This window comes from Neodiprion pinetum, chromosome 5, assembly GCF_021155775.2.
Source record: "Neodiprion pinetum isolate iyNeoPine1 chromosome 5, iyNeoPine1.2, whole genome shotgun sequence".
In the NCBI taxonomy this organism is placed as follows: Eukaryota; Metazoa; Arthropoda; class Insecta; order Hymenoptera; family Diprionidae; genus Neodiprion; species Neodiprion pinetum.
In genome coordinates, this window is record NC_060236.1 from 20,304,600 (window position 1) to 20,331,034 (window position 26,435).

General features: G+C 38.2%; 4 protein-coding genes across 10 annotated transcripts in view; 2 read left to right on the forward strand and 2 right to left on the reverse strand.

The window, feature by feature from the left end:
- The first annotated feature begins 369 nt into the window (after positions 1-369).
- Positions 370-6,713, forward strand: TM9SF4 (transmembrane 9 superfamily protein member 4). Of its 2 annotated transcripts, XM_046625585.2 has the most exons (11): positions 370-531; positions 1,086-1,330; positions 1,732-1,878; positions 1,993-2,148; positions 2,318-2,595; positions 3,031-3,249; positions 3,649-3,806; positions 3,901-4,160; positions 4,709-4,892; positions 5,676-5,914; positions 6,468-6,713. In XM_046625585.2, coding segments are annotated over exons 1-11 (1,890 nt in total). In that variant the 5' UTR covers positions 370-528; the 3' UTR covers positions 6,469-6,713. The 2 variants fall into 2 exon arrangements, with proteins under 2 accessions (XP_046481541.1, XP_046481540.1); XM_046625584.2 differs by having other exon boundaries at positions 371-531; positions 5,676-6,713.
- A 176-nt stretch (positions 6,714-6,889) lies between these two features.
- On the reverse strand, positions 6,890-13,561 carry PGAP5 (Per1-like protein PGAP5). Of its 5 annotated transcripts, XM_046625592.2 has the most exons (10): positions 13,206-13,561; positions 11,605-11,750; positions 9,933-9,967; positions 9,383-9,453; positions 9,149-9,289; positions 8,551-8,718; positions 8,357-8,442; positions 7,900-8,022; positions 7,401-7,541; positions 6,890-7,275 (listed from the first exon to the last, which is right to left on the reverse strand). In XM_046625592.2, the coding sequence occupies exons 1-10, from the start codon at positions 13,366-13,368 to the stop codon at positions 7,111-7,113; spliced, it is 1,239 nt and encodes a 412-aa protein (XP_046481548.1). In that variant the 5' UTR covers positions 13,369-13,561; the 3' UTR covers positions 6,890-7,110. The 5 variants fall into 5 exon arrangements, with proteins under 5 accessions (XP_046481548.1, XP_046481549.1, XP_046481550.1 ...); XM_046625593.2 differs by lacking the exon at positions 9,933-9,967 and having other exon boundaries at positions 8,551-8,693; positions 9,088-9,289; XM_046625594.2 differs by lacking the exon at positions 9,933-9,967 and having other exon boundaries at positions 13,206-13,559.
- A 2,124-nt stretch (positions 13,562-15,685) lies between these two features.
- The window catches only part of rau (RA domain-containing protein rau), an 89,500-nt gene continuing 78,750 nt past the window's right edge, over positions 15,686-26,435 (forward strand). Inside the window, exon 1 of the mRNA XM_069136388.1 lies at positions 15,686-16,329. The gene's annotated coding sequence lies outside the window, so the exon portion shown is untranslated. The remainder of the gene's footprint in view (positions 16,330-26,435) is intronic.
- Positions 16,687-26,043, reverse strand: LOC124218759 (chitin synthase chs-2-like). 2 transcript variants are annotated; one of them, XM_046625551.2, is made up of 20 exons: positions 25,725-26,040; positions 23,801-23,922; positions 23,461-23,705; positions 23,108-23,401; positions 22,829-23,038; positions 22,418-22,765; positions 21,963-22,354; positions 21,642-21,894; positions 21,305-21,567; positions 21,026-21,236; positions 20,719-20,966; positions 20,411-20,603; positions 20,189-20,343; positions 19,655-19,960; positions 19,218-19,465; positions 18,826-19,135; positions 18,571-18,747; positions 18,319-18,486; positions 17,602-17,830; positions 16,687-17,511 (listed from the first exon to the last, which is right to left on the reverse strand). In XM_046625551.2, exons 2-20 carry the CDS (start codon positions 23,908-23,910, stop codon positions 17,234-17,236), a joined length of 4,638 nt encoding a protein of 1,545 aa, XP_046481507.1. In that variant the 5' UTR covers positions 23,911-23,922; positions 25,725-26,040; the 3' UTR covers positions 16,687-17,233. The 2 variants fall into 2 exon arrangements, with proteins under 2 accessions (XP_046481507.1, XP_068992414.1); XM_069136313.1 differs by lacking the exon at positions 16,687-17,511 and having other exon boundaries at positions 17,627-17,830; positions 18,319-18,379; positions 25,725-26,043.

The window sequence follows — 26,435 nt, forward strand, 5'->3', positions numbered from 1 at the left end:
ATTATCCAAGCCGAGATATTTATAGTGATCTCTGGTGATATGCTTGTAAGGCATGGTGGAAGAATTATTATGTTGGTATGATTATATAGACGAATAACCACACCATTTTGTGTTTTCAGCAGGAAAGAAGTGCGCTCAGTGCGGTTGAATCTTGTACTAAACTTCTGTCTAAGAACAATATCTGATAGTAGACAACCACCAGACGATATCGCATTTATTGGGCGCTGCCGATCACCCTCGTGCACGGTCTGATGCCGCTGATACTACAGGAAATATTCCCTGGTTTGACTGCAATTTAATCGTTATTACGATAAATTGCCGAAAGATGGCGCAAGGCGCGTTGAAAGATTCGTCAAATATTTATTCCATCAATCTCGCCAGTCTAGCATCGAAAGTCGAATAGTGGCTACGTTCAGACGACTGTTATGGTTCTGCTGCAATTTTGACGTGTGAACGAGTGGGGTATCGCGATTAAAAGTCAGGTAGGGTCGGCGTGGCGCGCCTTTGGCCAAACACTAACGTCAAATAATGGTGAGTAAAATAATGAAAATATTCAACAACGATGCATCTTAACGCTGAACATGTGCAGCGATATTCGAGCGCTCAATTTCTTTCTGTTACCCGGATTCTCGAATTTCCGTCGAATCTTCTTCATCTCCTCACGGTTTGAGCGTTTCTTACACGTCCTCATCGCCTCCTTTCTCAAACATTAGCGGTTCTTACACCCCAAACATCATTCATCGTCCAAAATCGCACGTCACGTCATCGTCGACGGTTCAAACCGCGTTTCGATCTCTCTTCCTCTAAGCTTATTTTTTCCACGTATTTCACGCACTTCTGGTAACGCAAGCTATCAGCCACTAGACTGACAAACACAGCTAATGAATAAAAGCTGTGCAAACATTTAGAGACAACTTGGCACTTTTTGTCAATTCAACGCTTCACACCTTTTTATTAGTAAATATTGCACGAACTTTATCTAGATCCAATAATCCAAAATTGTGATCCTATGACGCTCAATTTCACCCGCGTCACCGAATCTTGTAACATGCTTCGATTCGTTTTCACTTTTTTTGTGTTTTCAGGAAAGGTTAAAATGGTGGACGATCTGGCTTTTCGTCTTGCTTCTCCAAGCAGACGCTTTTTATGTACCAGGAGTTGCACCGGTGGAGTTCACGGCTGGTCAGAAAATCGACGTCAAGGCTGTCAAAATGACGAGTACCAGAACTCAGTTGCCATACGGCTACTATTCGTTGGACTTCTGCAATCCAAAAGGCGGCGCTCTCATCTATAAGTCCGAAAACTTGGGCGAGATACTCAGGGGCGACAGGTGACATGATATATTATTACCCTGAGAGGCGTTCTGCTTCTGTAAATGACTTATGCATGATATATCCAAACTCTGCTGGAAAAATCCTTTACTAGAATATAGAAATCAGGCAACAAGCCAGGGATTGTATTTAATTTATGAATTAATTCATAGCAATCAATGTCATTTTATTATTCCATTTAATATGCTGACAAAATTGCGATCAAGCGTTTATCGAACCAAATATTAGCTTTTCAAACCCATGCAAGTATTTTTCTGTTCAGAAAAGAGCAGTTTTTGGTTTTTGCTTGTACTATTGGTTATTTTCAAGTTTCAACAGCATCTTTGCTACTAAAAATCTTCATCTTTCCTGTATTTTTTTTTTTCACACCCAATTCAAAAGCCCTTTTCTTTGTTCAAAGAATTGTCAACACGCCTTACGAAGTTGAGATGAATGTTCCTGTTCATTGTCGACTTCTGTGTCACACGCCGAATGAAAAGATGACTTGGAGCAAGGAAAAATCTGAGCTAGCAATAGAGCGAATTCAGCACGAGTACTATGTACATCTGTGAGTACATTTTATGACCATTCCAGTGATCCGTGTTGGAAAATCTATGAAATCATTTTCTCAAGAATTTTATGTCAACATTTCTCTTCATTCTGTTGCCCTTCCTGATTTCAGACTGATAGACAATCTGCCTGCGGCAACTAAACAGCAACATCCAGAGACCAACGACTTCACAGTACAACCCGGATACAGATTGGGTGGAATTAAAAATGGCCAAGCGTACATCAACAATTACCTGAAGCTGATTCTCAGCTATCACAAACACGGAGAGTAAGTTGATCTTTATTGGAAAATATTTGAAATGTTACTAATTCCAGCTAGTATCTTGTAACAAAACACTTTTAAAGTCCAAAATCGAATTATAATCAACTTCGAAACTTGTGGGTAAAAATGTAAGTCAGATTTATGAATAATATACGTTCCTTTTTTTTTCAAACAGAAACCAGTACAGAGTTGTTGGTTTTGAAGTGGAGGCAAGTTCTGTTGATACCAATCAGATCGAATTTACTGACAAGAATGAATGCATCATCCCTGATAATCCCAAGCCACTTTTCATCAATCCTGAAGGCACCAAACTCCAATTTTTCTACTCTGTCGTGTGGAAAGAGTCCGCCGTCAGTTGGGCGAGCAGATGGGACGTGTATCTTGGCATGAGCGACGTCCAGATTCACTGGTTCTCTATAATAAACTCGTTGGTTGTGGTCTTCTTTCTATCTGGTAAGAAATTGAGTCTTTGATAATTACTGTTTCCGTTAAATCGACGTTGTGGTAAACATTTGTCGTTCCTCCACGAAATTCGCGATTGTCTGAAAACTGGGTGAATTTCGAGAATTTATATACCTACAACCAATTCAATTTAATCGGGGTTTGTTTCATGTCAAAGTATATTGATCGGGCTTTGCTTGTTTTTTTTTTTTCATCAGAATCGATTGAAAAAAGCAAGTAGACGAAACAATTTCTCATTCGATTTGCTTCGAATATGAAAACAGTATTCTTGGATAGATAGTACCTACATCTTTCTCCCTAGAATCGAAATTTACCATTCCAAATTTTCTCAGCCAATATAGTGTAGTTTTCACCATTTTTTTTGACGATTTTAATTTTGTAAACACATGTGCGATAGCGAAAATATCGAAATCTTATTTATTCCAGGAATACTGACTATGATAATGGTGAGAACACTCAGACGGGACATAGCAAAGTATAACGCAGGCGAAAGTGACAGTTTAAGCGGTCTTGATGAAGCGATAGAAGAAACTGGGTGGAAACTTGTTCACGGCGACGTTTTTCGACCACCGACAAACTCTCGACTCTTCGCTGCTGTCATTGGTAGTGGAATTCAGATTTTCTTCATGGCGCTTATCACTATATGTAAGTCATTCTTTCAGTTTATTTGTATAATAGAGACGTAGATACAGAGAAAAAAGGTTTTGGAGTAGCATCCAAAGTTCAATGGAAATAGGAAAATTCTCTCATAATATCATTTCAGAATTTGCAGCAAACTATTTGAAGTAAGTTTTAGACACTTGCCGATTATAAGTTTTCAGTCTTCTAGACCGTTTTCACATTTTTTTTTTTTTTTTTTTTACTATTCCAGCCTGTTATCCGGTTTCTTCATCCAATTTCTAGGGCTTTCAGATCTGTTTGGGTTTCTTTGGATGGTATTTTTATCAGTTAATTCTATAATAGTTTGTCCATATTATTCAGATGCTTTTTCGTTTTTTTCTTTTTAAACTGTTGATTCCAATTATTCACAACAATTCTTCACAGTTTTTGCAATGCTGGGTATGTTGTCACCTGCGAGTAGAGGAGCCCTTGGCACCTGCGCTATATTCCTTTACGTGTTCTCCGGGCTTGTCGCCGGTTACTTTTCGGCGCGTCTCTACAAAACGATGCGAGGCAGAGAATGGAAGAAGGCTGCGTTACTGGTGAGTGATTCTCTTTCTCGGTTGTTTCAATATTTGTTAACCTTTTCCTCGTCGCCATCTGTGCAATAAATAATTTAAAATTTTCACTTTTCAGACCGCAATGCTTTATCCGGGGATAGTTTTCACCACTTGTTTCTTCCTGAATTTCTTCATTTGGGGAAAGAAGAGTTCAGGCGCTGTTCCTTTCACCACTATGTTGTCCCTGCTTTGCCTCTGGTTTGGCATTTCTCTGCCTCTCGTTTACCTCGGTTACTTCTTCGGATATAGAAAACAGCCCTTTGCTCATCCCGTTAGGACGAATCAGATTCCCAGACAGGTTCCTGATCAGTTGTGGTACATGAATCCAATTCTATGGTTGGTATTCGTTTTCTCATCCATTTATAATGAAGTTTGAATATAAAATTTCTCACCGATTTCTCTTCTGACCGATGTAAGAGTGTTTGTGAGAAACGATCCTATTTTTTCTTGGAACATCGATTCGATTTCATATTTTTTGTAAAATGATCGCCCCAATGTTGGGAAGTGCACTCCCGTCAGCCAGGATTGATAAATTATCTTTCTAATTAATAACAAATAGTTTACAAAATATAACCCCAACGGCCGTCTCGCTGTGAAATAAATAAAGTCAAAATCTGTAGAATATGTATTCAGCCGTAGCTGCTTAGAGCGAACTTTTTGACAATAGTTCGATCGTTATTAAAAAATTCCTGATCGATTCGATGAATCGAGAAACAACTAGACTGCTTATGGTATAGTATGTTGTGTGATAAGGGACGAAAGTTGGCGATTATGACATAATTTTTTTCTGAAACACCCTAGTATACATGGATTGCAAAAAGAAACTAGTGTAGGTGACCCTTGATAAAAACCTAACCAATGCTTCTTTTCTCTTCACTTTCCAGTACACTGATGGCTGGGATTCTGCCGTTTGGGGCAGTTTTCATTGAGCTGTTTTTCATCCTGACAGCGCTGTGGGAAAACCAGTTTTACTACCTATTTGGTTTTCTCTTTCTCGTCTTCTGCATACTCGTCATATCCTGCTCGCAAATATCCATTGTTATGGTCTATTTCCAACTTTGCGGAGAAGTAAGTAAATCGATTTATTATGTTGGAAAAAAATGGAGACAATATCGACAAGTTTTCAATCAGTATAACAACATAACAGAAAGACCAATAACAAAGAAGTTCATTGAGTTAGTACATCCATTGTCAAAGTATACATCTTTTTTTTTTGTTTCAAATTTAATTGCTATTCTTATGCTTCATTCGCAATTTTTTTGCTCAATTCCTTCACCCGAAATTTCTGATGTTGCCAGCTTTCCAATAAGTTAGCAACACCACAGTGTTTAATGGAGAACTAGTGTCGATAGAAAAAAAAGACGACACCATATTTTTAGCCTTTTATTTGCTCAAGTAATCCAACGACCCTAATTTGTTTTACGAGAAAAGAGATGACCAACCGAAAATCGAGTATCGTCATATGACAGCCTGACCTGTATTTCGGCCCTTGGAATTGACCACACACAGATGCCGCGAGGCCGATTTTTTAGGTCATCGACGAGCCTGAAAAATCCATCCTTGGTATAGAGATGGTAAAAAATATATGGCGTTGTCTTTTTTTTTATCGGTACCAGTTCTTCATTTATCGCTGTGGCGCTGCCAACTTTGCTGAAAGCTAACCGGAACACAAATTTCGGCAGAAGGAGTGGAAAAAAAAATAGCAATTAAAGAGCAATTACAGCTTAAAATATTTTGGATGTGGGTGTTCTAATTTATAGACTTAGAACATAGAATAAACCCATCAAGTAAATACCGACAAATCGGACCAATAAAAAAATTATTGTTACAATGATTTTTATTTATTTTCAGGACTACAGATGGTGGTGGAGAAGTTTCATAGTGAGTGGCGGATCAGCCATATATGTATTGGCTTACTCGATATTCTACTTTGTGACAAAGTTGGAAATAACCGAATTAGTGCCAACGTTGATGTACTTCAGTTACACAGGTCTGATGGTACTGACATTCTGGCTTTTGACCGGAACCATCGGATTCTTCGCGGCTTACGCGTTTATTGGGAAAATTTACGCTGCCGTGAAGATAGACTAGTCAGTGATAAAAATAATAGTAATAATATTATAATATTAAGACAAACGTTAAAGAAAAAAAAAAGAAAAACCAGAAAGACAAGAACTGAGAGGAAAAATAAACAAACCAGTAAAAACCCCAGACGAGTTCGTTGGATCTTAAATAAATTCTTCTCACGATATAATATGTATATTGTATATCTTTGCGTTCGAAGCAAAAAAAAAAAACAAATACAAAAAAATACGCAGAATTACAAAATTTCAGGACTGTGGTGTGAAATTCACCGGATATTGATTTTCAAAATATCTAATATGAAATCGCTAAATCATCCTGCATCTGGAATTTTTTCACAGTGATGACAACACTTTCGACGTTTAGTCAATGACAAGGCTGCGGAAAGCATTTTGTCCAAATCGAATCTCGTCGAATTTACTTATTACCCCTCTAAATAATAGTAATAATAATGACAAGAAAAAAAATTAATTTCGTATAATTTTCATTAATATACAGGAGGTATGTAGTATTTAAAATAATGTTGACCAGGATCAATATCGTCACTCTTTTGTTTTCAAGGTGAGCGATGGAAAGAAAAGGAAATAAAGAGAAAAGAAAACAACATTTAAATAGCTGAAGAAATAAAAATCTGAATGTCATATGGAAATGAAAAAATGACGAAGCGTACATTGAACGTGACGACTGAAAACGACGCTAGAAGCTGTCTCGGTTGTATATAAAAAAAGGAGAAAAAAAAAACAAAAAAAAAACAGGAAAAGAAATAAAAATTTTATATATAATAGGTAGAAATGGAAGTTATTATAAGATTCTGAGACAATCGTTACGTCGATTGATTTCGATCGTTAATCATCAACGTCGTCGAGGAAAGAGTAAAAAATAAAAATGTATATTCAGACCACAAAAGAGTTTCCTCTTAATTATCACTATCATTAGGATAAATAATAATAATCGTAATAATAATAATAATAGTAACGATAATATTGAGCTTGCAATATGTACATCTCTGTTGCTGTTTATTAGTATCGTCTTCATATATATCATACATTTCATTCAAATCCATTTGGTATGATCGATTTTTTAATACGAAAAAGGAAACAAAATATACCATAACTGGGGTAAGAATGTGAACGGCGGGTAAGTCAGTCTAGCATATGATATGTGTGTGTTTGTGATTTCGTACATGCAGTTACATGAATTCGTTTTACGGATGAAGTTTCACCAGACGACGGTAATTAAATCCTCTTCTAGCTTTGAGCACGAGGTAAAGGAATACTACAATAGAACCGATTATATATATTCCTATGACCGTCGTTTCGACAGGCATGTAACACTTTGATACCGAGTAATTGTTCGGCGTGAATACACCCTGAAAAAAACAAAACAACGAAAAATATGGTTTGATGTTAGTTCTATTTTTTTTCATACCTCGGTACGATTAGAAAATTTTTTACTATGTCATTGCAGCTTTACATTTATTATTTAAATACTTACGAGTAAAAACGACGGATTGTTTTTGTTGCGCCAACTGAAAGACGGAACGGTGAATTCGAGGATATTTTCTCGGTGAATTCGCCTGCAGCCATGATGCGTGTGACCATTGACTATAAGTCTCGGTTCCATTATGTCTAAAAGCTGACAAAGAAACAATCGATCAGCTCGGTTTAGGTTCATTAAATCATCAAGCGTGAAATCTGATGTGATAATTACTTGTCGACTAAATATCAGCGTTTTTTCTGCCGATGTTTTCATTATTATCACCTTGAGAAAGTTGTTTGGTTAAAAATCGATACATTTTTGTTAATTTTATTACTAAATATAATGAATTGATAAATAATCAACATACGATTATGTTGTTATAAAATTCTTTACAATGTATGAATATTTAACCAAAACAACCTCCTTGAAGTTCAATCACGCAACATTGGTGATTTTTTCTTCTTTCTTTAATTTTTGTGAACGAGCATCACGAAAAATATAATGCCTTACGAACTTGTTCAGACGCTTCTTTCGACAGGCATTCCCAACGTTCTCGAAATTTTTCGCTCTTTATATTGGCTGGAGCTTCGTCAACCTCGTGGCAAATTTCATCAGATTCACGGTACATAGGATAGTGCTGAAAATACATTTGATGTAAAGATTATTTATTCGCTCCTTTGAATATGAAACTTCAAAAAGCATTTGGCTCCCAAAAAATAGCCAGAAAATTTTCTTTTGGCTCTAATAAACAAAAAAATATGATCTTTCACGACGAAGCAAATTGAAACGAAAAGAAAAAGAAAAACATAACGAATCTGTTATCCCTTTTGCACAAAACTTGCAAAACCTCTGGTTAAAGGCGTTTATTAATAATTTTGCCCCTTCTTTCAATTTTTACGTCAAAAAAAAAAAAAGAAAAAAAAATAAAGAAACCAAAAACCCGATTGTAAACGTGGTTTTGTAAATCTCACCTGCAAAAGTATCGGCTTGCTGTACTGCTTCAGAATGTCTTTACTTTTGCAGCTGCTTCCGATACCTTTTGTGCATTTTAATTGCTCTGAAAGCGAAAGAGAAAAGGGATGAGTTTCACATTTCTTTGATCGTAATTTTAACTGCAATGCAAGTTGAAACTTGCGGTTACCGACAAAAAATCAAACAAACTTACTGGCAATTCTGTTTAGCGCCATTTCTGTAGGCTTGCAAAGGAAGCATCCGTCTCCTTCCAACGCCATGCTGTTCATTAGAACGAAATGATTTCCCCTCACACTAACTCGCTTAACACTCGGCGCGTTCATCGCGTTAACGAACCTTTGATTTAAGTAAGGGATGATTTCTATATTATAAAATTTTTACAATATTAGCTTTATATATACTCGATTAAATAGTGTTAAATGTCTTCGAGACTACTGTAATTTTTATTAGCTTCTTTTTTGAAAAAACTTATAAAATATAAGGATGTTCTTTGCAAATCCATATTATAGCTATAAATTGGAATTTGTAAGAAGAGAAGACAAGAAAATAAACTGCTCTAACTTTAAGGATGTCAGTTGCCCAAAAATTGACACTTTTTGTCGATTTTGTTACAAGAAACTATTATGTAAATTAATAAGAAATGGATACTGATTTTTGACTAATCAACCTCCTCAATAAGGAGTAATATTTTTATAGGCAAACTGAAGGAAAATAAAATTGAAAAATGCACCCAAATCGAAGCCACGCCATGACTGATAGCTCAAATACTGCGCCACTCAAATTCAACGTACTGTAATGAAAGCCCATGTCGTGGTTCCCAGCAACGACATATAGCTGTGTATTTTGCGGAATGTAGAATAGGGAATTGAATCTAGCGACGTAACGATCAAATTCGGCACTGCTGCACCAAAGTCCCTCGTCAAATATGTCCCCTGAAATTTATTTCCCATTTTTATCACTCTTTCTTGCATTTCACATATGAAATTAAAACTTTCCGCCGATTTACAAATTGTCTTCTTACAAACCTAGTATGAAAACCAATTCCGGCTTGTGAATAGTCATCGCTGTCTGAAATGCTCTGTACATTTGCCATTCCCTATAAAGAAACAAAGAAAAGGGATTACCATAATTATTATGCCCAATGTATTTTTGAATTGCTATCGAAGTCAAAACTTTGCAATTTTATCATTCGAAGTTTTACCATTTATTACTCAATCAACAGTCAAAGCTAAAGATGAAAGAGTCAAAGAAAGAGATATAAAACACACCATGCATGAAATACCTTCGTGTAATCTTTGATGAGAAAATGAAATGGACACAGCGCATACAGAACACGACAGAGACGATAAGAAAGGCAATCACAGCGATTGTGAATACAAGACCGATGGCTGGAATAAAAATAATGCAACAATTATACTACGCACTAACGATAGAATACAGAATAACAGTACAGGGAAGTGCATATGACAAAGCGGACGAACCACTCGAAACGATGCAAAATATCATCCTTGGATAAGAGTGCACAAATCACGAGACTGTTCGAATGACCAGCTCTATTGAGCAGCAAATACATACCTAACAAACATCAGGATGCGACTCAAAAGGAATCCCTGTAAAGTCGTACAAAGAACAATACAGCATGAATACAGAATATGAGCGAGGGAACACAGAAATCTCAAACATGGCAGGAAGAATGTATGATCAAATATCTGAACGTGTACGTAACAAATCCATAGATTTATTTAACAAAAAACATTATGAGATGGATAATTCAGCAAGCAAGAAATTATTGCAATACAATCATGAATAAATAGACGCGACGAGGATGAAAAACCAAAATCAGCCACACAGAGAAGAATTATAAGTGAGAGAGGGCAATAAAAACACAATCAGACTACACTGAAGGACCAACAAAAATATATGAGAGATTCAAAATATCAAGCATACACTCGCCATACACAAGCATGTATGTAAATGCTCATGTGGAAAGAATAAACCACATCGATAGTACAACATGAATCAGTAATGAATGTAAGACATGGCAATGATAATAACAGACATGAACAAAGAAATAAACACACTCGCATTACAAATGAAACATCAAAGAAATGTATACAAAAACGATGTAACAATGAAAGACGCTGTTGGAAATATTGAAACTGGTATATTTCGGCTCTCCCTGCATCGATTGTATTGATACAGGGCTTAAATGAAAGCTCGTAAAATCTAGAAACGTGCAAAACTTTCCAAATGTCGGATTTCAACGTGAGAGAAGAGGTATATGTGATAATATTCTCGCCGCCAGGGCCCAGGAAGTAAAAGAGTAGTAGAGAACTCAAGCCTATGTGCCAGCTAAAATTATGCCCGTTATTGATGCAGAGTTAGTAGTACTGATTCGTTCTAAATATGTAAACCAGGCAGCTGTCAACACCTGGTCAGCACTTCATAATCGTAATATTTCAACGACCAAAGAATACAGATGCAATGAATGGCCAAAATCAGTATTACGAACTCTGCGCTGAAATCTGCTCTAACATTTTGATCCGGAGTTTTATCTCCTCTCTTACTTCCTGGGAAGGCCAGAGGCGTCTTAGTGCGGTAAAAAATTGTGCGTCGGCTCGCGCATGTTCAAATTTTTTTTTAGCGAACTTAGGGTGATGGGTGTCCGCCAATCTTTATTATTATTTTTTTGACTGTAATCACATTGACTTCGATATGAGTGCTATTGATTACAATTAAAAAAATTACTTGTTAGATTGCAAAAATTTTTATGATGTGATTACAGTGATTTCAAGATGACTAAAGTAAGGAGTGACACAATGATTGCTTTAGTGGCCAACCCCTTAGATTTATGCGGATTTGATAGTTCAGTGATTTTATTGTCGTTGTTTTGGAAAAAAATTTCAACATATTTGAATTTGGCACTTGGCTGAAATTCTTATTAGGATTATTACTATCAATTCAGGATAAATATAAGTTTAATAATTTCATTAATATTTTTAAATCTTTTATTTTGAGATTCTTAGTTGAAAATCAGGTGTCAAAACACAGGGACTTGTATATGGTTTCAAATAATTGTGCAGATGAAGTGAAATTTGACCAATTACATTTCTTTTATGCTTGTTTCATGTTTTTGCACATTCCATATTTGCCAGAGGGAAAATCTCAGAAGTGTGATATTGTTTTAAAAATTTTGCAAAGATATTTTCTTTGATGGAGGAATTTGAATGATAATTTAAGCACCAACCTTTTTAACTTGTCGAACCAGTGACCGTTTCTGGATCCCAACAAGTGAGTATCGGATAAAAACATCACTTTCACAGGCCGCTCTTCTGCATTGTTCAGCAGAATAGCTGGATCTGCTTTTTGGGCATCCAGATCTGGCCACCCACACTTAAAATAAGACAAAAATTAGAAACCAATTTGAGTGAAAAATTGACGTTCAAACAAGCAAGATTTTTATGTTTGAGGAAAAAATATGAGCGCTAAACAAAGTCTCCAAACTGCGAAACGTTAGCCTTTTCATTCATATTTAGCAAATGAGAAAAAACTTATGAATGGTGACCGCAGGTTTCTAAAAATAAATCCAGAAATTGAGTTTGCTCGACTTCATTTTTTCAATAGTTTTTCTGTAAAGTAAAAAAGAAATCTGAGCTAAAACAGACTCTTCAAAGCGAGTCAATGTGAGCAATGTTCTTTGATTTTTGGAAAAAGGTGTGAGCAAAATTGGAGTTTCTTCAGTATCAATGAGTAAAAATAAGTTTCTCTTTTATTTAAAAAAGAAGATAGCAGCATGTTTCTTAAAAACCGAGCGAGTATAATTTACTGAATGTAAATGCTTGTGTTCATTACAAACAAAAAAATACGAACTAGGTGGAAGTTAGTCTTAGAGTAAATGAGTAAAAGATGAGTTGTTTGAAGTAAAATGCAAGTATAAAAGTAAGATAAGGATTCATGATTTTTCAATTTTGTGAATGATCGTGAGTTTAGTATTATATTCTTATCACTTAAGAAAAGAAAAGAGATGAGTAGCACTTGCTCCTATTTTTAGTTAGGAAAGGACAAGAGAAGTAAGAAAGTAAATTTCACAATACATTAGATTTCTCGTTTCTCTTATATTTTGAAAAATATAGCTAATTTTCTGAAAACAAATGAGTTGAACTAAAAGCGAGTTCATAAAATAAAATAGTTACATTATGGAGTTCATGATTTTCTTTTGTTTTAATAATATGAAAGACAAGCAAGCTCCTCAAAACAAATGAGTGGAACGACTTTCAAGATTAGTTCAGCAGAGACTTGGGTTGAGCGAAAAGATAGTTTCTGAGGTAAATTATGAATGAAAGGGGAGTTTCTTTTTCTGTTTTATCAGTGTTATCACTTCGTCCGGTAATCTTTCTATTTCCTTCATGACCACTGAAATATAGTAATACAAAAGACGTGTCGCTAGTTTAATCCCCACTATCGCGTATATCCCCAAAGGTTGAACAAGGATAGAAATATGCCCCATTAGTACAAGAGATGTCCTCCCAACTCTATCTCTTTCGTTGCCAACAAAAAACGAGTATCTAAGAAAGACAGATTCCTTCCAATTTTCCATCTTTCTCGGGCAACGCCGCGTTACGGCGAGCGTTCCAGTATTACCATATTTCAGTGTTCGCCGCTACATCCCGTTAGGACAATTGCTTATTTGTCCGTTAAATGATTATCGAAAAAGCAATGTGTTACAAACATTACGTTTCTTCAAATGCTGATGAGAGAAAAATAATAAGAATTAAAATCTTGGCCAATAACATTCGGGCACTGACATGCCGAATCGTTAATAATATCTGGATACCTAGTTATACTCACTTGAAAAATTACGAGATAGTGAACGGCGTACTCGCAGTAGAAAAACAAGGTAACCAGGCCGAAGAATGCCCTGAGTATACAACGATTGTAGTAGTTCATTGATGGTCTCCAGTTTCAGATAACCTAACCTTACATATCGCAACGAGATATCGCAGCCGTCCATGCACGGTCAATGTGGCTGATTGTATTATGGGGGGATGCTTCGTCACCGAATCACAACAGAGGCACGATAAGATTCGAAAAAATCTGGGTCACCCATGGCGCGGAATCTCACAAGGTTTTTTGTTCGCTTTTACCTGACGTAGAATTATTGTCAATTTTCTCGTGTGGTAGGGTAGAAATCAATTTTCATATAATCATCTTGGACAGAGGGAGAACGACGTAATAACACTACATGCCCTCTCTTTCTACGACAGGCGCATACCTATCGTAGTTGAGTGCCCCGAGCATTTCGTTGATATTATCTGGATAATATGATTACATATGCAATAGTGCCTAGCCATCCGCGGCAACAATTCCTCCATGTAACATCGTGGTCAGAAAGGGTCGGTATGACCACAATCGTCTTTAAATAGCTGTCGCATGAACAGCATCGTCTCGATCGACTCATAGAATTTCAGGGATATACTTTGGACATTGTAGATTAGGAATCAATCGTTGTTACATGCAAAATTTAATCATGAAGTGGTGAAAAAAATCTGAAATGTGTAAAAGTGCGAAACATTCCTTTTATCACTAAGAAATTCATAACTTTTGCGTTTTTCAATATTTTTTAATTAACTTTATGGGGGATACTTTTGAAATGTGATACTCGTAAGGAAAAAATAGCTGTATGGTGGGCGACCTAAAAACGGTATTTATTCTGAGATCTGAAGTGGGTTTATTTTGGAGTAAGTAAAAACGAAAAATTATGAGAAACTTTAATTATTTTATTATGTATTCTTGTTTTAATCATTTTTTGAGCAGTACAGGGATAGATTAGCGTATGGGCACTGCTATTTCTTATTGCGGTCAATTTTTCGAAGGCACATCACGAAGTAAGGTGTCTCGAAACATGCGACTTCGTAAATTGTAAGCCATCTGATTATAAATATCGCAGTAAGTGCGTGTGAAATACTTGTTACGAAAAAAACCGGTCATCATATTACCACTCGCGTTTCTTTTAGCTGCTCCGGTGTTGAAAAAACAAAAAATAAAAACTATTTTCACGAAACAGTTCTTTGTTGGTCACACGAGGGGTTTTAATGACCCCAAGACGCACTCACGTCAATGTTTTCTCAACGGCTGTTGCGTAGATACTAGCACGAGGACGTAACGCCTCTATTCTAAGTATAGGCATAAAGGACATTTCCAAGCGCTGCTAGACAGCGCGCTAACAACTTCTAGTTATTTGGGGTTAAGCGGGTAGCTTGGTCGATTTCGCATTGATGTATATATATCCAAATATCGAAGTGTTTAGTATCTCAAATGTGAAAAAGGGCTTAACAGCTTCATTCTACATGCAATTCTGACCAAAAACACCCGAATACATATTCATTTGGTATAGAAATAAAGAAATGGCATGAATTTTACGAAATGGCAATAGTGAATTCGTAGAATTCGTACGATTTCTTTATTTCTGCGTCAAATGAAAATGTATTGGAATATTCTTATTCAGAACTGTGTATATAGAATTGAGCTGTTAAACCCTTTATCGCGTTTGAGATACGTGGATTTTGATATTTGGAGGTATATAAGTCAGTGTCGAAATCAACCGGGGCATCCCTGGAGAGCTAGTGAGTCGGGTTATTGAAACAAACAGTCAGTAATATCAATGTTTGGCATATTTTTAAATGAAGTAATATGATTTGTAAATGTGGTACGGGCATTTTCGCCGAAAAGTCTCATAGACACATTAAATATTGAAACGTAAGGTAATTTCTTATAAAATAAGATAAAAAATTCTAGTAAATGGCTTGCAGGACGAAACGCAACATTTAACGACACAATTCAGTAACTAAATGAGACTTAATAAGTACAACAACAACAGCACAATAGAGCCCTTAGAGGCAGGCGTCGGGTTTTTGTAGTACGAGCATGAGTGCTCGAAGCATTGGCGTGAGTCGGCCAATTGGAGCCTGCGAGACAGAGAAAGGTTGTAGTGTCGTTAATTCCCTCTCTATACCGTTTACCACTTACACGAAAGGGTATGCTAGGTTTCCTCCTTGTCTGCATGCTCTAAGATAATTATGGACGTCGTCGGTAAATTTTTGTTGACACGTGAGCATGAGTCGGTAATTTCTAATAACACGTGATTGTCGGTCGGTAAAAAGAAAAATAATCGTCTTCGGTGTGACAGGATGAATTCTCACCAACTGTTCTTATAAACCTCAGTAAGCATGCAATATTGATGGTTTTTTCTATTCGCGTGGGCGCCAGGCTACGGTACAGATAATAATATTTAGGTTTATATCAGAAGTAAATTCGAGACTAAAATTCTGAGAGGCTAAATTATGGCCCATAAGTCATGTTAGCAATGTTTCTAACAATAAGTTTATATCGTAAATCACAATTGATGTAACTTTTACATACTTCTGTCTAATCCGTGTAACTCGATCTTTATTGCAACGATCATCTTAGGTGCAGGGAATGTAAGAAAAACAAAAATTCGCGAATTGACAAGTTTTGAATGAAATCATGATTTTCTGATATTGCTGGAGACTGTGCATCTACGCTAGTAGTGTAGTATATTTTGATTATTTTTCTTTCAAAGCGTCGGTAGATTAACGTTGCAAACTTTAATCGGATTTATGGTCATCTATGTTCCAATTTGTTGTGGTCTTGCACGTTTTCGGAAAAGTAGAGTTCAGAGAGTGTTAAGGGGTGCACTGGTGATTTCAACGTTGACGTTCATATTCTCACTAGTCAGAAAATCGATAATTTGATCATTCTTAAACGCGAAAGAGGGCTTAACAGCCCCATTATACACAATTCTGAACAAAAACTTCACCTAACCTCATTTACTATCATAATAGAGAAAAATAGTGACGTGATTAGTGAAGTGAAAAAATCTGTGGAAAAATGATGGATTCCGGACACTGGCCACTTCGCTGCAGCAGATGTCATCAGGAATGAACTGCAATTGGTAAGTTTTTTTTAAATATCTTAACAATATTTCATCAGTTTACAGTATTGTTTCAGGCTCAAAAAATTTAGCTCTGAAATTTTCACTGCAATGATTATAAAATGACTAATAGCTCACTATTTTTCAACACCATATGACACGAAACTCTTGAAATTTAAAAGAATTTTCGTTTGTGAAGACTTGAATTGCAATACTAATTACTATTATCATTACACAAGAAGAACAAGTAATTATTGGATGAAATTTTTTTTTTTAATCTAAATATTCACCAGCCAATGTGCAACGAAGTATACACATATATTCTATATTTATTCACTCTTTATGAATCAACCATTGACAATATAATTTAAATATTCTTTTTTACGTAACGAGGAATTTACTCCCCCAACGATGTTTCAAAACGTGTTTTATTCATTTTAGAAGAGGACCACAAAGACACTGTTTTTTATACAAGAATAAGGTATGATAAGGAGAGAGGGAAATTAAGTTCGGCAAATGGGTAAATTACCATGATTATGATTATGATTCAGTTATGTTGTAATTATCTCGTCAAATTACGGCTAGATAGCACAAATAACTACACATGAATGATTTAACGTGAATTTTTCGCAGCCATTGCAGAGAATTTGTTTTTCTAAATATGTTAGTCAATGTTGATAAAAATACTGTAAAAAAAGGGTCTTGGATATTTTGAAAAATATTTTGAGACGACCAGAAATTCGTCAAGAACTGCATTTATTCAACCACAATAATTAAAATAGCAAAATTTGAAAATATTTTTAACCAAAAAATATCCAGCACTTGAAAAAGGTAATATTATTCAACCGAATCCGGGTGCATTCTCTAGTTTTATGACACATACTGGTTTTCATAAAAACGCGTTACATAAAAGCGCGATATTTGATTAAGCTCTGGGATTTTCTTCTGGATCAAAAGCGAGATTAACGACGCCTGGATGCGTCTCTGAGACTCGCATGATGATGGATGCTTGGCTGCCTCTCGTACTCATTTTGGGCTGCATGGTCAACGATGTCCTTGCCACGCCGTAATTACTGCTCGATGCTCCTCCCGGCATAACTTGCATTTGGGATTTTCTCTTCTCGGCCAAAATACTATGGCGTCTAGCTTCGAACGCCTTGAAAGCTACAGTTGATCTTCGGGAAGACATGCGCCGTGAAAAATCTGGGGAGCCAATCAAAGAATGAGTTTATAATTTTGTACCTTTCATCGACTTTATCTGATTACTTCCTTCTTACGAGGAGTAAAACCTACCTGGGCCCTCGGCTATGCTAAAGAATCTTTCCCTAAATGCATTGTCAAGATTTTTATTCGTCTGCGTTTTTCTTCTATTTTTTTCCAGGTTGCGAACAGTGGTGCGTCTTGCAGGCGGTTTTAGACTGTCTTCATTATTTGTTTCATCAATGCTATCGAGTCGTTGAAGATCTTTCACTATCTGAACCGCGTCTTTGCTCAACAATGCTTGTTCCGATACGTCTTCTGGCTGTTGAAGGGAAAAACGCGAATAGGATAATGCACGTGTTAGATACGTTGAAAGACAGATGGCAGCGAATTGTAGAGATATGGTAATAGGAGTGTGAGTTAAAGGTAGATGGAGTGTACAGCGAGAGAGCAAGTAAGTAGTAGAGAGTTGACAGTGAAGGTAGTAAGAAGAAAGTCAGAAGAGAGAAGAGTGTGTGTGTGTCGAATGATAGAAATAAAAGAACGAGTAGATCATAGCAAGTTACTGGATTTATTTAATCTGGCGTCTCTAAATTATCGACGTGTTGTTAACGTACTGTTATCGAGAATATATATATATAATTTGTTCATTCTCCCGATTCCTGAGCGGTATTGAATATTTCTTCCCAGACATAATCTTTCGTTATCCGGGCCATTCCTTGTACACACCGTTCTTTAACACGCGTGTAGTTTCTAAGTCACTTACGATCGGGATAACGTCTTGGTTCAAGGATCCGAATATTTGCTTACCTTTTTGCAACAGTACCAATCCAGCGTTGTGGTTGCCACGATATGTGCAAAGGTGCCGCATCTGTGGAACAGCATCGCTATAAATTGTATGACCAGTACCAGAGCGAACGAAAATACAAACACTAGACCGATTGGCTCGAGTTGAAGGTACTCAGAGGTCAAGTTCACCTGAAAAGTGGAAAACAAACTGAATTCATATCCATATCGTAATTAAAATTAAAATTTGGAAAGAGTAAATGACTACTCGCGAACCTCCAGGGCGGTTTCGTCGTAGGTAATATTCGTTTGGATACCCCAGGGCCACTCAATGTGTAGATCATCTTTGTTGAGCTGCATCAAGAATACGATCATGACGAAAAGGGCATTCAGCATGAAAAATGCGAAGAAACTTTTGTCGCGAAGTTCTTTCAGGTCACCAGCAATTCGTGTCTACAAATCCGATTACCGGTATTAGGGTAAGAGTCATAAGACATGGAATGTACTTCGAACAAATTTCTGTTTTTTTACCTTCTCTGCCTTGTCTTCGTCGATCGGAAAGAGGTACTTCTCGAGTATGTCCTTCCAGAATTGTTCCTCTTGTGGTGATAGGAAATCGACCTCTCCCTTCTTAAGATCCTCATCCTCCAACCAGTAAGGACTCACCAAAAATGTACGGTCTCGCTCGCCCTCAGTGTTCTGGCTAACCGTGCTCTCCGTGTCACTTTCAACTTGGTCCTTGTTCGTTGGATTCTCGTCGTCCAGGTTGGTGGCTTCGCCACCAGGCCGGGTGAACGAAACTCGCCTTTGTCTCGGAGCGTGGCCTTGAGGATCTATGGCCCTATTGGTGACAGATTTCAATTATTTTCTCTCGAAGGGCGCTAAGATGTTTTTTTAATTCATTTGTGACAATTAGCTCTTACTTCGATATGTTCTCCAACTTCTTCTCCATCTGGTTTAGGGACGTCGCAATTGCGTTTAGCTGCTGCTTTTCATCGGATGGGTTGTTGTGGGTGCATAATATGCACTTGAACAATCCGGCCAGCGAGATCTCTATCGAACCGTTATCGTCCGTGCTGTTTCCTTTGCCGTCTTGCAGAAAACCGAAGAGCGACTTTTGCTTACCCTTTCGTGCAGCCTCCTCAGCTTCTTTTTTATCTTCCTCTAATTCCTGACGGTGGTTGAAAAAATGTGATGACATTTTCATTACGATATCTAACATCATTCGGGGATATCCAAGCTAATTAGGTCTTCTAGGAATATTGGGAAACTGGTAATTTGTTCGATTTCTCAGTCCACGATTGAAAGTACGAATTTACTATTACATGAATTGTAACGTGACATGATGATATATAATTACCGCAGCTGTCTTCTTGACTTGCACTTCTCTGGTACCCCAGGCGACATTGTTAAGATTTGTGATGGAGTATATAACCAGCAGCATGTACATGGCAGGTATTGTTACGTAGTAGATTATTCCGCACGGAAGACACATCAATTCTTGGGGATGCATGAGTCCCGCTAAGACCAGCTGGCCGGTGATTAGGATTAGAAAAAGAGAGCTGGGAGCGACCCAACCATCGTCCGCCATTTGTATTATAATAGCCACTATCACGGCCATCATAACAATACCGTATCCCATGCTGATTACCGCGGCTACGAAAAGCTACCGGAAAGTGTTATTAGTACCTACCCATGATAAACGCATAATGGAACTGTAAAGAGATCACGTACAAACACACACACAAACATCTATACTGTCAACATTAATACGAATAAGCATAATAAAGATGAAGCCCGGTACCGCGAGAGACACTAACCATAACAGACGTGTCTCTTATTTGAACATACATATCGCAGAAAATTAGTGTCAATATAGTGATGAACTGCTTACTTGTATACTGGATTTACAAGTTAGGCAGACAATCATGAATATCACAACCGGCACGAGATTGTAATGAAAACTCGGCCAGTTTCCAATTCCGAAAGCCGCGCTACAGGCACCAACCAGCATGAGAAATATTGTTCCCGGTCCGAGGATCGTTCCAACTGTTGATTAAACGGTGATTTTTAAGTTCAAACAAACCGCTTGAAGTAGTTAAAGGTATCGACTTACCCATAAGGAAGGTCTGATACCACATATAAACAGTCGATATGTTATCATTGTTTTTTACGGTCCGTTTGGAGTCTCCTATTAGATCCATTATGTTGGCCATTGTCGAGGGAACCCAACGACGTCGTTGATTAAAAAATTCGTTGAACCCTTCGGGTGCGTGTGTGTAGGCGTCACTGGCAGCCGAGTACTCAACCTAAAAACAATGCCAATAATGAAAATGCGATGAAAGAGAGCAAGGAATAACTATTTTCGTTCAGATAATCAGTTATTCATATTTTTCCGAAGAAATCAGAACTCGCAAACCATACCCTGTAACCCCGCTGCAACAGCAGAGTGCATAGCCATCGATCCTCACCCTGATCGTACTGAACGTAGTGCCGGGCTTCGTTGGAAGTCGTCGTGTATTTGCTCATCACTCTATCGTCCATAAGCGCCTTGCCTCTGAAAAGTGAAAAGCATCCAGGGCTGCAAAGCACGCAACCGATCGTGTGCTCGGTCGCCTTTTGTAGCCAATGTCCGATCGCGTATTCGAACATTTGGTACCACACCATGAAACCTGGAATAGTGACGGTATCACTAGCTGTACTGGTGCGAAGTTTACGATCGCGAACTTACCAGATCCTACTGGATGGATGCGGCCACATGCGGCACCGAGGTTCTTGTTTTTTTTCATTAAGTCGATCAGGAGCTTGACAGCGGCTGGCTGGAAGTCAATGTCGCCGTCAAGCGCGAGAAGGAATGTATGCTCAGCAATAATTTCCTTCCGTTCGATGCTGATTGGCAGTTGCATTAGTCGGTGACCGAGAAGATAGTACATGTACATGACCTAAAAGCAATACAGTGTCGCAAATTTTAATGACTCAGTTCACCGTTCTGGGCTTAGCTTCATCTCACCTGGCTCCAACGTTTCCTGTGCCGAATTTTACTCTTGTCCTTAAGATGAGCAATCATCTTTGTCTTTCCTGGAAGTGTCCATACTAAACGACCCCCATAGGGTGTCGGGTACTTCTTTGGCGCACTGACGTGCATCGTCGTTTGATGAACGTTCGACGCTGCCTCATCCAGCGTATTCACGAGAAGTTTTACAAACCAATTCACCTGCGATTCGTTTTCATCATGATCTGACATCTCGAACGCGTCGTCAAAGAATATGTGAGCTGAGAACGCAGTCAGTAGATTTGGGACAATGCAACGGTGTCATGTATGGTAATAAAACCGATTGACCACTTACTTTCCAATTCATAGTAATCGGGGTCAATAATCTTAAGGAAGTTCTGTGCGTTCCTTCTGGCGCACTGATCCTCATCCAGTCGCAGAATGCTCTTTAAGAACTCCATCATTTCCTCCTTGTTCTCATGCCACATCGTGGCGCACACGTGAATTCTAGTCACCAGATCGCTATTCCTGCTGGCTGTGTGAGCAGTTCCCAACCCTTCGTTCTGTTCGTATAAGGTGTCATAGTCTTCGCCGTGTCTCACGAAACCCTGTAAAGTGTTTCATATTCCGTATAAATGATGAAGTTTTCAATACCTCACAGAAAATATTGTTGTACCTCATCGGTCATGTTCGGCTCATCGTTTCGCTGTCTGTTGAGTGCCAACGATTGGTCGACCAACAGTCCATCGTACAGCGGCAGCACAAAAAGCTTCTCGGTTGTCGCAAGACGTTCGCATTTCGGAGTCCATATGTGGATGGTGATCCACGTTTGCGAAAGCAGCCATAATATCCATACCCAAGCGTACTCACTCCAAATGAAATCGCTCAATGAGTTTAAAGACGGCGACTGATAGAAGAGATAGTCAGGAATGAAACCGTGAAAAGTGCAAGGTTCTTCGTTTCGCAGAATGCACATGACGAGCAGGAGTGATATCGAGACGGGGACGGTCAAGTTAATGGGCAAGGCGTAGCCAAATCCCTGCATTAATATCTTGCAAGCGAGTTTACCTGAAAAATTAATAAATTGCTATTACCATTTGAATGGAAAGGCACTTTTAATGTTAAACTTACCAAAAATGTAGGTGAAGTATGCTGCCAATATTTGTATCAGCATCACGTACACCGGAGTGAGAGAGTTCGTGGTTACAATCGCCGTTACTCCGTCGGGAAGAACCTCTGATAGGTCGGGGATGGTCCCTCCGCCAATCGTCGACTGAACCTCGGAAACGGTGACATTGTGCTCGTTGAATGTGGTTCCGAACATGGTAAATAAGTTACTGATCGTAGTGCCCTTCATGTGTAGAATTGACAAAGTAGTCAGGACGAAAGCCGCTATCTTCCAAATTGAAACCACGAGGTAGGTCGCGGACCTCGTAAACTTCAGTTCCTCCTTCACTTGACCCAAGTATCTTACGATTCCTGTAGTCGTGGAAAATTTAAGGATTATCACATGCTACTGCTTGGATGTTTCGTTAGACTCACCCAAGGGGCTCTGAATTGAAACGTAGTTTTCCCACCAACGGCAGGATACTAGCACTAGAGCAACGGGGGTTAGCCATAAGGCTGGGTTCGAGATGTAGACGAATGGCCATACCACAAATCCCGTGACCTGCATCGCGAGAGCGGCAACATCCACGATAAATAGAAGGAACAGTATCGGCTTATCACGTTTCTTGTAGCGAGAGAGAAGCCCTACGAATTAGCCATTTTTCATCATTCCCCATACTGGTTGAAAGACTTTTTTGTTCAGTTTTCACTCACCGAGCAGTCCTGGAACGAAGCACAGGCAATTTGTCAGCATTGCTCCCTGAATTACATCGAGGTCAGGTAATACGCTTACAATCAAAATGGCCAGTCCAATAACATGGGCGGTTTCTGTAATCCATACAACTATGAAATGGGCCACCTTTGGTTTTCCGTACGACTTGAAACAGAGGATTCTCAAACTTCGGACGATCGTCAAGATTTCGGTGATCGAAAAGGCAAACATTATGCACCATATCCAAGCTATCTTTTCTTCCTCTGGTAAAGTGGCTGCGAATGTTTTTGTCGTTCCTGAAAACAACGCGATCATTCGTAAGCGCCCAATAAATTGTTTTAATGGGCTTTCATACCTAGCTGCTCGTTGCAGTAGTAAATAGTCCTGTCGTCCCGCAGTTGAGAGGTCATGAACAGTATTGTTCCCTTGGCAATGACGCTACAGCTCAAGACTATAGCAGAAACAAGAAGGTAGGCCACGATTTTTGATATCTTTATCACCAGCTGCAAGCAGTTCTGTTCGGCCATCGAACCCGAGTCCTCCTTTAATGGTGGGTTCCGAAATAAGTCCCATTCTTTAGCTTCCGTGACTGTTTTTAAGCTGTGTGTATTTACGAACGGAGGCATAAAGAAATGAACGTTTATGATACGTTGCAGTTGTATTTGCGAATTCATATCTCGTTTGGTGGTTCTCACCTTGCAGCATATTGCTCTTGGACTGCTAGTGGGGTGCTTTCATCATCTGAGAAATCGACTGGCCCGACGGTCCCGATGCCCGGGACAAATCCGTTAGGATTTTTGGCCATCTCGAACCTTTGCTGTAAACGAAATACAGTCTCTTTTTGCCTCACTGGGTCTTGATAACGGAAATTTTTGCACGTTGGTATCGATTACGCATAATTCAAGCTCATTATCTTCAGACACCCGATGGTGTGAAGGTCCTTGCGATTTGACGAAGCCGATACTTGTGGTATTTGAATTTATCTTACCTTGGCATGTGCGTTCTCTAGTCGAGCAATATTGGGTGATATTATACCAACTTATTGTTAGCGGCCTTTAGTCAGAAAGATACGGCTACGCGATACCGTTTATCTAAAATTCTATCATATTTTTATCAAACCAATCATTCCAAAACCTGTGAAACATTATTGTGTTGCCTGATGTTTATCGCAAGAAAGTAATTGAACAATAAATAATTTCGGGACAAATGAGCTTATATTACAGGTCATAAAAAATCGTAAAAAGTATTGCTGAAGTCTTAAGTTTGAAATATTCAACGAATCTTTATACCTCGCGCTCAGTCATCTAGTCCTTCAGATTGGTGCCAGAGTTTCAAGAGTTCTTAAGTATCATACGATCGCAGCGGTCATATCTTCGCAAATAATGCTCTATATGTCATATCTGACATGCCGTAATTATTTTGTAATTGTTTATGATACACAGCTGTAATTTTTCATGAGTTTTTGGGATTAGAGTTCGGCACCTGGATTTTGATGCCCGAGACATTTTTTTATCAATAATAAATGAAGGTTTTTTGTGCGCCAGATGCTGATTCTTTCGTCGAAACTTTCAAACCAAACAAGACAACGTTCAAACTCAGACGGCAATATTAACAATGGCCTTTTGTTGGCTGGATATGAAACGTGTCATGATTTTTGGTGTACTTTTTTATCACTGGTATCACCTTCTCTGAAATGATACCGATCGTCGTTGGCTAAGTAATTGAAACGTAATCAAGTCTATATATACGTATAGACAATACGTATAGACAGACACATTTTTATAGTATATCTGTGTTTCTAAATAAGCTTGATTATGGGGCGTTATTTGGAGAAGCCATATCAGTGGACTGATCTTAGGTTTACATCCCTAATTTCTGGTTGTCGATTAACTATCAGTAATATCAAAACAACTCAGTAGCTATGATTATTATTGTCATTGCTGTATTCACCAAATCACATCCTTCATAAAGTGACGTATAATCAAGAAAGTAGAAATGACGTGTTCATTTCATAGACCGCGGCTCATAAATTTTCTTGGCTACACGAACTCAGCCGTCCCATATGCTGGCTTTCAACGAATCATCTATCTCAATCGAGTGTCAAATTATCCAATTTGTAACTGACTGTCGATCATCAGCTAATATCGACGATATCGAATTGTCCAATTATACACCCCGCACTAGTAAATCAGTGTCTACTTCATAATCATCAAAATGGCACATAATTCACCAGTCCAGAATCATTCATACAATATGAATACTTCCATGACAGGCGAAACCTAAAATTTAGATCATTTGATATGTGTTTTCTATAGCTGTCAGAGTTATATTAGGGTTTACTGATGAGAAATTATATATGGTCTCCGAACTGTGCATTTATGGTTGGAGGTCTTAATGGACTAGCAGTACTAACGCGATATTCGTAGATACGTTAATTGTCAGCTTTAAAGATTCGAAGCCACTTTAAAATCTTCCAAATCAGTAAAACAGTTTTTGTATCATCCGTTATTGGCAAGGCTATTTTGGCCAGTTTTACCGGCACGTGGCACAGTGAATTTTCAGTTTCGAGTTCTATGTTATGGATTTGGATAGACCAGCGTAATTTATAATTCAACTTACTGTTCGGTGCCAATTAGCAATTAGTATTAGTCACAGACTACGTAGTTGCAGAAATTTGCAACATGGACGCCTGAATGAACGGCTGATATCAAACTGAACACACGCGTCGTGTTCCTTTGATTTGTGGGATCAACGATCAGTCCAAATGTCGATTATCTGTTTCCACTGAGCACTTTGCGGACTGCGTCCCTCGCCGAAACTTTAAACCAATTTCTGATACAAATCAACACTTACACTGAAAACTAGATTATGGAATTTATTGCAAGTGTGTAAAACGCGTGTCGTCTTAATACTGACTCGAGATTAACGAGAGAGACCTAACGCGGCAGAGTTTCTCATACTTTGAGGAAGGTTACTTCGGAATCTGATACTGACGATGACGTCATTCAAAAGATTTGTTGTTGTATCAGAAAAAAAGCAAAACAGAACAGAGTGGGGAAGGGAACGGAACGAGCTCTCAAGTAAGTGATACTTACTTTGCAACGTTTGGATCACCGATCGTAATAGACATTGATAAACCTATTCTCGTGGCAACCGTATCACTCTCGATTTCGAATTTATATTTTACACTGCCTTGAAAATAAGTTTGCAACATCGTCAGAGCTCTCGAAGTCGAGTCATGCTCGATTCGTTGGTGGGGATTTTACAGATAAAAGCTAACGTGGCTCCGTTCACAGCAGAGTGACTCTTGATCAGGGAAACAACAGTGAT

Excerpts from the sequence above, each read along its gene's own strand:
- TM9SF4 (XM_046625585.2), top strand. Across the intron at positions 1,879-1,992 it reads CACGAGTACTATGTACATCT|ACTGATAGACAATCTGCCTG; the intron begins GTGAGTACATTT and ends TCCTGATTTCAG. Across the intron at positions 2,149-2,317 it reads AGCTATCACAAACACGGAGA|AAACCAGTACAGAGTTGTTG; the intron begins GTAAGTTGATCT and ends TTTTTCAAACAG.
- PGAP5 (XM_046625592.2), bottom strand. The coding sequence starts at position 13,368 with ATGGACGGCTGCGATATCTCGTTGCGATATGTAAGGTTAGGTTATCTG. Across the intron at positions 9,454-9,932 it reads CGCATCCTGATGTTTGTTAG|GGAATGGCAAATGTACAGAG; the intron begins GTATGTATTTGC and ends GTTTCTTTATAG. Across the intron at positions 8,719-9,148 it reads CGACATGGGCTTTCATTACA|AAATCATCCCTTACTTAAAT; the intron begins GTACGTTGAATT and ends TTTATAATATAG.
- LOC124218759 (XM_046625551.2), bottom strand. The coding sequence starts at position 23,910 with ATGGCCAAAAATCCTAACGGATTTGTCCCGGGCATCGGGACCGTCGGG. Across the intron at positions 23,402-23,460 it reads CTACTGCAACGAGCAGCTAG|GAACGACAAAAACATTCGCA; the intron begins GTATGAAAGCCC and ends CGTTGTTTTCAG. Across the intron at positions 20,344-20,410 it reads GTATCAGACCTTCCTTATGG|TTGGAACGATCCTCGGACCG; the intron begins GTAAGTCGATAC and ends TTTAATCAACAG.